General features: G+C 39.6%; 1 protein-coding gene across 2 annotated transcripts in view; it reads left to right on the top strand.

Annotated features, from left to right (window-relative positions):
- The window catches only part of lmx1bb (LIM homeobox transcription factor 1, beta b), a 160,863-nt gene that overhangs the window by 117,539 nt on the left and 30,380 nt on the right, over positions 1-12,944 (top strand). For both annotated transcript variants that reach the window (XM_061906859.1, XM_061906861.1), the window contains exon 4: positions 11,594-11,826. In XM_061906859.1, coding sequence (XP_061762843.1) covers positions 11,594-11,826 — 233 coding nt within the window. The remainder of the gene's footprint in view (positions 1-11,593; positions 11,827-12,944) is intronic.

A 12,944-nucleotide genomic window follows, 5' to 3' on the forward strand; every position in this document is an offset into this window, starting at 1 on the left:
CCTCTTTAAACAGCAGTCTTTTGCTCTATCAGACAAGGTTCGATTCTTAACCAGGACACACAAAGTAAACCTTACAATAAATCAAGATGTCATCTTCCAAAAAAAAGTTATTCATTTCAGTATGTTACTTTTGTTATTTTTGTACAAAAAATTAATCGTTGAACAATTTCCCATTTATATTACTCCAAAAAGTGCATTTAATCCCTTCAAGCCACGCCTCCTCTATGAAAGCCTAGTTGAGTCCCTGGATTACTTAAATGGGAAAAGTAAATTATATTATTTTGCCCGCACTTTGAGCCGGATATTTATAAAGACATTGATTGATTGATTGAAACTTGTATTAGTGGATTGCACAGTACAGTCATACTTGCCAACCTTGAGACCTCCGATTTCGGGAGGTGGGGGGTGGGGGCGTGGTTGGGGGCGTGGTTCGGAGGTGAGGAGTATATTTACAGCTAGAAAAGGGCAGATTGGATATTAACCTATTTAAAACATGACGTCAAAAATATATATTTATTATGAGAAATCATTAAGATAATCAGTGTTTCCACAAAGATAAATATAATTAATTATTAATAATAACATAGAGTTAAAGGTAAATTGAGCAAATTGGCTATTTCTGGCCATTTATTTAAGTGTGTATCAAACTGGTAGCCCTTTGCATTAATCAGTACCCAAGAAGTAGCTCTTGGTTTCAAAAAGGTTGGTGACCCCTGCCGTAGATTTTACTGTCACATATGCATGTACAGTAGATGGCAGTATTGTCCTGTTTAAGAGTGTCACAACATTGCTGTTTACGGCAGACGAACTGCTTTACGGTAGACGAAAACGTGACTGCTGTTGTGATGTGTTGTTACCGCGCTGTGAGGACGTTAATGAAACTGCTTAGCAAAAAACCCGCATAAAAAACCAAGAACTCGCCCTCGATCATTCTACAGTTATAACGTCATTGGGCAGGTTTGCTGTTTATATCATGGGAAAGCGGACTTGAAAACAGGCTGTTGACTCGTCACTCAGGTCCGCTTGGAGCTGGAGGGGGCGTGGCCTACAGCTCCGCCTGAATTTCGGGAGATTTTCGGGACAAAATTTGTCCCGGGAGGTTTTCGGGAGAGGGGCTGAATTTCGAGAGTCTCCCGGAAATATGAGTACAGTACATATTCCGTACAATTGACCACGAAATGGTAACACCTGAATACGTTTATCAACTTGTTTAAATCTGGGTCCACGTTAATCAATTCACGGTAAATCTTTGAACATGAATGAACATATTTCAAGACTATGTGGAAATATTTACTTTTTTACTCTACCAATTGACAGAAAAACTGAAGACACAAGTCGGGTAAAGGCTCTTTGGGCTGATCTCAACCTTACGTGGTATTTCTCTCGTATACAGCTCATATGACTCTTGTGATGTCACCACCGTTAAGGCTGCGGTCGACATCAAATCATCATTTATGTCCTCTCCCCTGTTTCCCCGCTGGCACGTTGGCCCAATGGCCCCTGGACCTCAAACCACTAATCAGGTAATGTCGGGGAGGTTGAATGGCGAGCCTCCCCCTGGTCAACCTTCACTGCTCACACAGCGGTGTTGTTTTAAAGAGCATTCTTTAGCAGCTGAACTTGGAAAGGTATTAAAGTGGGATTAGGCTCCTCCACAATCCACTGCTTGTGTCATTCAGGCAGTTTGTGTTCTCCTCTCCCCACTGCCACCTCCCCACTCCTCTTCTGTTTGATTGTGGCGAGCCACAGGAGTGGGCCTGACTGTGCCTTTCAAAGGCCAGGGGTAGGGTTAAATCCCTAGTCCACTGCTCCCTGCTAATTCTCCTTGTTCCTTAGAGAAGGATTTACTTCTGCTGCCAGCTTCTCAAAGGCCTTCTCTGCCCATCCGAAAAGTCGCCGTTGCCTTCCTGTGGAGGTGTGGTTGCCATAGAAGGGGCGTCATGCATGGCCATTCCATCCGAACCCCCGCTGAGAATGGGGACCAGGGGCTGAAAACAGGCAGAAAGTCCGGATTAGGGTCCGGGACAAAGCAGGACAGGAAGATTCCAGAAGGGACGAATAGGAATTACAGCAGCAAAAATAATGCAAAGTGACAGAGAGGGGAAATAGAAAAATAATGGCTTACAAGATTAGACTCGGTGCGGGAAAGAGAAGAAAGGAAAAGGGGGCTGAATGAGAATGTTTTCATCTGGATGAGAAGATTTGAGAGAGGGGCTGTCGGTGAATGCCGAGTTCTGGACGTATCAAAACCGTGCTAACAAGTCATTTCCTCAACTTTTTGTGCTTTTTTTTTTTTTTTTTTTGTCCTCGTCCAAGCCGTCAATCATTAGCACTGTGAACTTTTTTTTGACAGGTTCATCACTTCTTGCACTGATCCCAGCATGGAACCCTATATTACCTGTGGAGAAATGTGCAACCAGTATCTATTTAGTTCAGTTTCAGATTACCCTATTTTTCGGATTATAAATCGCTCCGGAGTATACGTCGCACCAGTCATAAATGCATAATAAAGAAGGAAAAAAACATATATACGTCGCACTGGAGTATAAGTCGCATTTTTGGGGGAAATTTACAATGGGGTTTTTACAAAACTTTTGTTTTGAAGGGGTGATTGCCAACTTTCTGTTGATTTTTGCTGAATGATGTCAATTAATGAAATGTAGGTCTCAGTGAGACCTACATAGACGTTTTTGTTTCATGTCTTAACGACATTCCTACCGGAAGTTACACACAGTTTTCTTCCCAAGAGCAGTTTTATTCCTAGGGGACGCTAGAGCGCATTTTTGAGTTTTGGGGCTTGTTATTTTTTTTTTTGGTCCTCGTCTAATCCGTCAATCATTAGCACTTGGAACTCTTTTTTGACAGGTTCATCACTTCTTGCACTGATCCCAGCATGGAACCCTATACTACCCGTGGAGAAATGTGCAAATGTGCAACCAGTATCTATTTAGTTCAGTTCAGTTTCAGATTACCCTATTTTTCGGATTATAAATCACTCCGGAGTATACGTCGCACTGGCCGAAACTGCATAATAAAGAAGGAAAAAAACATATATACGGCGCATTGGAGTATAAATCGCATTTTTTGATATAATCCAACACCAAGAATAGACATTTGAAAGGCCATTTAAAATAAATTAAAGCTGCAAGCAGTGATAGACGGGACCGACTTTTGCTGGTGTTTCCTGCCTTTACCCATTCAACATATCTTTACCTGCACATTACCTACCTTCCCTGCATCCTGGGGTCACACTGGTGCTTCTTTCTTTCACCCATACATGCTGGTGCTTCCTGCCATCACCCAGACAAGATATCTTTACCTGCACTTTACCTACCTTCTCTGTATCCTGGAGTCAAACTGGTGCCTCCTTCTTTCACCCAGTCAACGTATCTTTACCCGCACAGTACCTACCTTCTCTGCATTGTGTGGTCATCTAGAGACGGCAGCAACGCAGCATCATCAGCGTAGCAGTTCTTTGAAGGCTCGTAAAATCAAAACGGGAGCAGTTAGAAAAACTCTTTGCGCAACTTTTAATCAGAAGGATTCAATCTCTTTCCTGTGCGAGTTTGAACAAACGCGCTCAGAGGAGATAATGTTTGAAAAAAGGTGACGGGTTTTTACAAAACGTTTGTTTTGAAGGGGTGATTGCCAATTTCCTGTTGATTTTTGCTGAATGATGTCAATTAATGAAATGTAGGTCTAAGTGAGACCTACATAGAAGTTTTTGTTTCATGTCTCTATGACATTACCACCGGAAGTTACAAGCAGTTTTCTTCCCAAGAGCAGTTTTGTCAGTGTTTTATTCCAAGGGGGCGCTAGAGTGCAATTTTGAGTTTTGGGGCTTGTTTTTTTAATGTTTTTATTAGATCACAATTTTCACCAGTCCTGATGTGTGTGTCGAGTTTGGTGAGTTTTGAAGCATTTTGAGGGGGAACTTTTTTTTAAATTATTATTTTTTTTTTTTCTTTGTCATGAAAAAGGGACGTTTTTGTCATGAAAAAGGGAGGTTTTTGTGGTTGGTGCAGTAATTGTAAGTGTAAATTGTGTTTTTTATGTTGATTTAATCAAAACAAAAATGTATATATATATTTTTTATTTTTTTTTATTTTTTATTTTTTATAAAAATTAATTAAAAAATCTTCTGCGGCCGGTACCGGGCCGCGGCCCGATGGTTGGGGACCACTGGTCTATTCCATAATACCATAATAGATCTAATCTATTCCAAATTTAATTCCACATATGGCCCTAGTGTGTGAATGTGAGTGTGAATGTTGTCTGTCTATCCGTGTTGGCCCTGCGATGAGGTGGCGACTTGTCCAGGGTGTACCCTGCCTTCCGCCCGATTGTAGCTGAGATAGGCGCCAGCGCCCCCCGCGACCCCGAAAGGGAATAAGCGGTAGAAAATGTATGGATGGATATTGATATATTAAAGGTTTTAAGTGTTGTATGAGCATACAGATGTTTTAAATTAGATGTTCCTCTAATGTTATATTTCTCCTCTTTTGTTGAGAAGAATTCTTGTACATTCTTGGGTAGCAGGCTATAGTTTGCTTTGTACATCATTTTAGCTGTTTTCAAATGCACCAAAGCGTTGATTTCCAATAATTGTGATTTAATAAATAATTAAAATGTATGTTCTCTATATCCAACATTATGTATTATTCTAATTGATCTTTTTTGCAACACAGTAAACATTTTTAGACACCAGATGTGTTTAAAATACCCTTTGTGTTAGTGTTTTTGTTCTCTCTGTTTAGAAGACATATTAGGTTGGCAGCTCACTTATGCTTGTTTTAGAAACATGCCAACTTTTCTTTTTCCTGGGATTATCCTTGAGGTTTTTCCACAGTTGAATAATAATCTTCTTAGCTTATTGTAATAAATGAAAGATTACTGGATGTTATCAACCTTCTAGGGACTGGATTGCTGCTATTGTGTACACAAATCGCTGCGTCAGATATACCGCCAGGATTTGGGTTAAGACGGATGGACTGTTTCGTGTACTGTACAATAACCTGTCAATTATGGCTGTATACAAATAGTCAGAGATTTGACGATTCGATTTGGAGGAGACTGATTTAATAATCAAACTCGCTGTCCAATCGTCTGATATTAGAAGAGAGCCGAGTTGTGTTGGGAGGCGCCAGGAGTAACTTTAGTGAGTGTAACATTCCTTTTATAAAGGTAATGATCCTTTCCCTGGTTCACATACAGAACCTGTGTTTCAACTTTTATTTTCTCTGTTTTGTCAAGTTTGATGTGGTCCTGGCGCTGTGCCAGGACCAAAGTCCTCACAATCTGTAGTTAAGCCTTTTTCTTTGAGGTGGAAAATGTCGCTTTAATGACTGTAATGGCAGAATCTAACAAATCAGATTTGAATATGAAAATATTTAGTTGAAGACAGGTGGGGGGTAGGGGGTGGGGGGCGTGGTTGGGGGTGGAGCGGAGGCGTAGTTGGGGGCGTGGTTGGGGCGGGCCGTGGTTAAGAGGGGAGGAGTATATTTACATCTACAATTCACCAACTCGAGTATTTTATACATGTTTCATATATATATATATATACTGCGATGAGGTGGCGACTTGTCCAGGGTGTACCCCGCCTTCCGCCCGATTGTAGCTGAGATAGACGCCAGCACCCCCCGCGACCCCGAAAGGGAATAAGCGGTAGAAATGGATGGATGGATGGATATATATATATATATATATATATATATATATATATATATATATATATATATATATATATATATATATATATATATATATATATATATATGTATATATATATATATATATACATATATATATATATATATATATATATATATGAAATAGTTAACTTTCAGTGATTTCTAGCTATATATATTTATTTTATTACATATATAAAGAAAATAAATAGTTGAATTTCAGACGTCACCTATCAAATACACAGTAATAAAAACACAGTTGTTCTACTAACTGTACCGTGCTTGCTGGTTACTAAAAAAAAAAAAAACAACACTTACCTTTCACTATTTGAGTAACCTTTGTTCTGCCATTTGCATACTGGCGAGAGTCACTTGCCGTCAGGTGCGCAACACCACATAAACCGTTGGCCAATCAAAAAGCAACCCCGTAGCACTATAGCCAACATTCACCAGGAGATGGCGACAGACAACATAGAATCACTCTATTACAGACGGTGTCGCCATGGCTGTAACTTCCTCGTTCTTCTGTTTCGTCTCTTTGTGTGTGCAGTTTTTTATTAAAATCCGTAGATGTTGTAACGTGATTGGGCAGGCAAGATGTTTATATAATGGGAAAGCGGACGTGAAAACAGGCTGTCCCCACTCAGGTCCGCATGGAACTGGAGGGGGCGTGTCCTCCAGGTCTGCTGAATTTCGGGAGGTTTTCGGGAGAAAATTTATTCCGGGAGGTTTTCGGGAGAGGCGCTGAATTTCGGGAGGGTTGGCAAGTATGAAGTATGAAGACAGCTCTACTGTCAATTGCTATGATGTTTAATTAACTCTCTGGGGCATACACACGTTATTAGCAGTTACAGTAGGAAGGGGATTCATATGACCTCATTGGTCGCAGTTTACCTGACGCATGAAACGTGACAAACAAGGGGTTGCACTATCCACTTTAGCAGCCAAATGGCAGCAGTCTGTTGACTATCTTAAAATGTACATTTTGTGGCAATTCCAAGTTTGACCACAGCGTCAATTGCTCTGTTGAGTGGCATTTTGTATCATTTTCTTCTTCCCACAGAAGATCCACCCAGGAATGAGGCCATGTGATTAATTTCCCTCCATTGAGGGCCTCCAAAATAAATAAAAAAAGTCCTCATTTAGTTAAGAGTGTATTAGAAATAAGGGCTGTCAAATATATGTATTTTTAAATCAGTTTAATCACATTTTGGAAAATCTTGATTGATTAATCACAGGCGATTATTCACTTGAGTAATTGAAATTAAGTAGATAAAAGAACCCAATATTTGCACTAAAATGCTATTTTATTGTCACTCCAATCCAACCCACTTTATTTATATAGCACATTTAAACAACAAAATGTTTCCAAAATGCTGCACAACAATATTAAAACAACATTCAAATACTATCCTGAGTTCCACCAAGGACTGAAGAAAAACAAAAAATAAAAATAAATAAATATAACATCAATATAAAACACTATCAAATAAATATGATTAAATACATATAAAAGCAGTACAAAACAAAATAAAATAAAAATGATTAAAAATTATTTTAAGGCTGAAACCAATTACAACAGTAAATAAATATCAACATTTTAAAGCACAGAGGTCAACAGAGTCAGAATATCATCCAGCCTTTGCATGCTGGCCCAATCACATGATATCTACAGTTTTTCACACACACACACAAGTGAATGCCAGGCATATTTGGTCACCAGCCATGCAGGTCACACTGAGGGTGGCCGTATAAACAACTTTAACACTGTTACAAATATGCGCCACACTGTGAACCCACACCAAACAAGAATGACAAACACATTTCGGGAGAACAGCCGCACCGTAACACAACATAAACACAACAGAACAAATACCCAGAACCCCTTGCTGTTGCAATCAGTTACTCTGATCTTCACATATTATTGTTTATTTTTCCATCTGTGTTTTCATTCTCCGTCCGACCCGTTTATTTCCCGTTTGGTCCATCACCATGGTTACCTTATTAGTCCACCTGCTACACTCGGTCCCGCACACCTGCTTCAGCTAATCACCCTTCTTTATAAGCCAGCCTATTCTGTTCGGTCTTCCTCGGATCCTAATTTGCCCTCGTGCAACAGTGATGTCTTGTTTGTTCATGCTCTCTATCGCTAACTCTCACGCTACGTTTATTTTATTCCTAGCTTTCACGCTAGTTGTTTTGTGTTCTCTTTTGTGCCTACGTGCCAGTTTTATTTTCCTAGTGGTTTATCCTAGCTTTCACGCTAGCGTCTTTTGTTTGCCTTTTTCCTTAGCTCCTGTGTGTTTGTTCCTAGCCTTTTATTACTTTAATAAATCCATGTATATCTTACCTGGTTGTGTTCATCGCTTCGACGCATCCCTGGAAGAACCAATCCGGCATCACAATGCCACAAAAGCCTCACACTTGCAGCACTAACCCCCCAAACCCTGCCTACCTCAACATCCTCATGCTCTCTCAGGGAGAGCGTGTCCCAAATTCCAAGCTGCTGTTTTAAGGCATGTTGAGAAAAATAATGCACTTTGTGACTTCAATAATAAATATGGCAGTACCATGTTGGCATTTTTTTTTTGCATAACTTGAGTTGATTTATTTTGAAAAACCGTCTTACATTGTTTAATGCATTGGTGTCAAACTCTGGCCCGCGGGCCAAATTTGGCCCGCCTTGTAATTTCATTTGGCCCTTGAGGCAATAATAAATTAACATTAGAGCTGGCCCGCCGGTATTATACAGTGGTGGTGCCGCTGTATCACCGCATTCAACGCTAATTCTCATACTTGCCAACCCTCCCGATTTTTCCAGGAGAATCCCGAATTTCAGTGCCCCCCACGGAAATCTCCCGGGGCAACAATTCTCCCGAATTTCCACCGAATTTTAGCATCCTCTACAACCTGTCGTCATTTCCGCGTTACCTCCATACAAACAGCGTGCCGGCCCAGTCACGTAATAAATGGGGCTTCTACACACACACAAGTGAATGCAAGGCGTACTTGGTCAACAGCCATACAGGTCATACTGAGAGTGGCCGTATAAACAACTTTAACACTGTTACAAATATGCGCCACACTGTGAACTCACACCAAACAAGAATGACAAACACATTTCGGGAGAACATACGCACCGTAACACAACATCAACAAAACTCGATTTTGCATGTCACTATAAAGTTATATAAGCCTTGCTTGTTCAATATTCAATGCAATACTTGTTTGGGTCCCTATTAAAAGGTTAAGTTGTTCAACTTTGGCCCGCGGCTTTGTTCAGTTTAGAATTCTGGCCCACTCTGTATTTGAGTTTGACACCCCTGGTTTAATGCATCAAAATTAGGCGTGATAATGTGTCAATTCCATGACTATATATATCAGTATTGGTTGATATCGGAATCGGTGATTAAGAGTTGGACAATATTGGCAAAAAAAACATTATCGGACATCTCTAATTACAATTAAAAATGAAAAAAAAACCCTTTTCCATTCGGAGCAACACAACCGAAAATATGGCCAAAAATAGAGCAACTATTTATCTGAAAGGTTACCAATTTACTTGGAGATTATTTTCTGATCCTACTCAGGTAAACAATAGTGATGCACTTCTTTGAATGACAACAATAGAGAGCTGTTTGCAGCATTTATACAGCTGCCCTTGCACACTTGTTAACACAGACAAACATGCACGCCATATCAGCACTCAATCAGCACCTAGGAAGAAAAATTACCATAACAAAACAAGCCTCTTCTCATATTTACACATTATATTCACCGCCATCGCTCATCCCTGCCCCGAAACGGGCGATGATGTCAAACAGTCCTCTTGTCGCCTCTCTCCGCGTTGCACAATGAAATAGATGTTCACCACAAACAGATAGGCGACTGCCAGCTGTCTTCCTGACCAGAGCAAACAAAGAAGCCGCTAATAAATCCAGTTTTACGGCTGGACAACATCAACCGCGCTCCCTGCCTCCTTGCTTCATTTCGGGCGGCTTCTTCTGAACAAGTGAGCACAAATTAAATGCCTCTCCGTGGCCAATAAAACAATGCAAACACCTTTCCTGAAAGGGTACAAAAGAAGATGGAGGCGCGGAGCGATAAAGGCCACGTTGCACCAGAGATGGTATATCAGAGGGTCGGATGAGATATGATGCTCGGGAGTCGGGGATGAATTTATGGGATCTGATATGCTATCTGTTGCGTATAGAATGGAGTGGATATGAGAGAAGCGTGTTATCTCTTGGCAAAGTCATGATTTCCGTCATGCAAGGTCTGGGGGTTTATTGCGCGAGTACCTTTTTGTACATTTTTGTACTTTTACCACTTAAAGGGGAACATTATCACCGGACCTATGTAAGCGTCAATATATACTAGGGCTGTAAATCTTTGGTAAAATGTATTTAAAAGACGCACACACTAAAATATTGGAGGGTAAAAAAATCTGCTCTGCTTTTAAACAATGCCATTGTAAGTTGATACTACTAACACAGACACATTAAGCCGCAGTGTTCAAAGCATGGGAAAAAGTAGCGGCCTATTGTCCCAAAAATACGTGCGAAAAAAAAAAAAGTGCAAAACTTTAAAAAAGAAAGGACAAACAAATGCATTTTTATTTATGTTTTATAATTAAATTAATAAATAAACTAAATAAAATAAGAAACTAGAAAACAATGGAGTCTTAAGCAAAACAGAACATCACTGAACGAAAACATGAACAGACATGACAAAAATTAATTATTGATTAAATGAATCAGTTAAAATCCAAGCATGAGTCACTGAAAAAAGTCCTTGAAAAGTAAAAGTAAAAGATGCACACATTAAAATATACGGGTAAAAAAATCTGCTCTGATTTTAAACAATGCCATTGTAATTTAATAATACGAACACAGACACTTTAAGCTGCGGGGTTCAAAGCGTGGGAAAAAGTAGAGTTCAAAAAATATGTGCAAAAAAAAAAAATGCAAAACTTAAGAAAAAAAGGATATACAAATGTATTTTGTTCCAGATTTTATATAAATATTTTAAAGTGTGCGTCTTTTAAATACGTATTACTTTTTTAGAACTTTTTTCAGTGACTGATGCTTGGATTTTAATTGATTCATTTAATCGATAATTTATTTTCAATTTCAATGGAAAATGAGTAAAGTGGTATTTTCGCTTTTCACGGGCTGCAGTTTTAGTATGTTTCAGTTTTCTGTGAATTTTCTGTAGGAAAAAAAATAAATAAAAAAAATAATAAAAAAAAAAAATAAAAAAAAAAATATATATATATATATATATATATATATATATATATATATATATAATTAAATTAATAAATAAACAAAACGAAATAAGCTTATTGGAACATATATTAATTTTCTTTTTTCATATAGAAAATTCACAGAAAACTGAAACATACTAAAACTGCAGCCCCATGAAAAGCGAAAATGCCACTTTACTCATTTTCTATTAAAATTGAAAATAAATTATTGAATAAATGAATGAATTAAAATCCGAGCGTCAGTCACTGAAAAAAAATACTAAAAAAAGTTATATTTATTTACAAGACACACACTTTAAAATATAACGGTAAAACAATCATGAATCCAGATTTTTTCCAGGTTATTATTTACCAGTAAATGAATTAATCAATCAAAAAATTATTTATACAGCCCAAAATCACAAGTGTGTCAAATGGCTGCACAAACCACAACGACATCCTCGGTAGAGCCCACATAAGGGCAAGGAAAAACTCACGCCCAATGGGACGCCGGTGACAGTGACAATGATGACTATGAGAAACCTTGGAGAAGACCTCAAATGTGGGCAACCACCCCTCCCTCCCCCACCAGGGAATGATCCTCTAATCAATTATATTCAAGCTCTTTATGAATCAAATATTTGAATTTCTTCCACAGGTTGTTTGCTACCAAGTGCAGTGGCTGCATGGAGAAGATCGCCCCCACAGAGTTTGTGATGCGAGCCCTGGAGTGTGTCTACCACCTGAACTGCTTCTGCTGCTGCGTGTGCGACCGCCAGCTGAGAAAAGGCGACGAGTTTGTCCTGAAAGAGGGTCAGCTGCTCTGCAAGGTGGACTACGAGCGGGAGAAGGACTTACTCAGCTCCGTCAGCCCAGATGACTCAGACTCAGGTGAGCCCCTTTTCACAGCAGGGTGACAACAACACCCGGGTGTGATCATCACATGGCACCGAGGTGTTGGATTTGGTGCGTGCTGTGACACTGCAGTGACAGCCCGCTTGCAACACGCTCACAGGCCACACATTTAAGGTGCACTGGAACAAAGTAATTCAATCCGAATTAAAACTTTGCAGGGAGAGTTCATTTTTACAAATAGTAAATGGGTTATAGCGCTTTTCTACCTTCAAGGAACTCAAAGCGCTTTAACAGTATTTCCACATTCACCCATTCACACACTGATGGCGGGAGCTGCCATGCAAGGCGCTAACCAGGACCCATCAGGAGCAAGGGTGCAGTGTCTTGCTCAAGGACACAACGGACGTGACGTGGTTGGTAGAAGGTGGGGATCGAACCAGCAACCCTCAAGTTGCTGGCACGGCCACTCTCCCAACCGCGCCACGCCGTCCCGGTTGTGTTTAAAGAAAAATTATTTTCTTGAATAAAAAATAAAGTAAAACAATATTAAAACAGTTAGATAAAAAATAATAATTAATTAAAATGTTAGTGGACCAGCAGCGCACAAAAACATCTGTGCTTTAAGACCTACTGAAATGAGATTTTCTTATTTAAACAGGGATAGCAGGTCCATTCTTTGTGTCATACTTAATATTGCCATATTTTTGCTGAAAGGATTTAGTAGAGAACATCGACGATAAAGTTCGCAACTTTTGGTCGCTAATAAAAAAGCCTTGCCTGTACCGGATGTAGCAGACAAAGTGGGGGTGACGTCACGGGTTGTAGGGCTTCTCACATCCTCACATTAATTATAATCATAGCCAGCAACAGCAAGAGCTATTCGGACCGAGAAAGCGACAATTTCCCCATTAATTTGAGCGAGGATGAAAGATTCGTGGATGAGGAAAGTTAGAGTAAAGGACTAACAGTGGGAGCGTTTCAGATGTAATTAGACACATTTACTAGGATAATTTTGGAAGATCCCTTATCTGCTTATTGTTTTATTAGTGTTTTAGTGAGATTGTAAAGTCATACCTGAAAGTCGGATGGCTGAGGTGAACGCCAGTGTCTCTAGGAGAAGCCGAGGAGCCAAGATCACAGCTGCGTTTTTGAGC

This window comes from Nerophis ophidion, linkage group LG07, assembly GCF_033978795.1.
Source record: "Nerophis ophidion isolate RoL-2023_Sa linkage group LG07, RoL_Noph_v1.0, whole genome shotgun sequence".
NCBI lineage: Eukaryota > Metazoa > Chordata > Actinopteri > Syngnathiformes > Syngnathidae > Nerophis > Nerophis ophidion.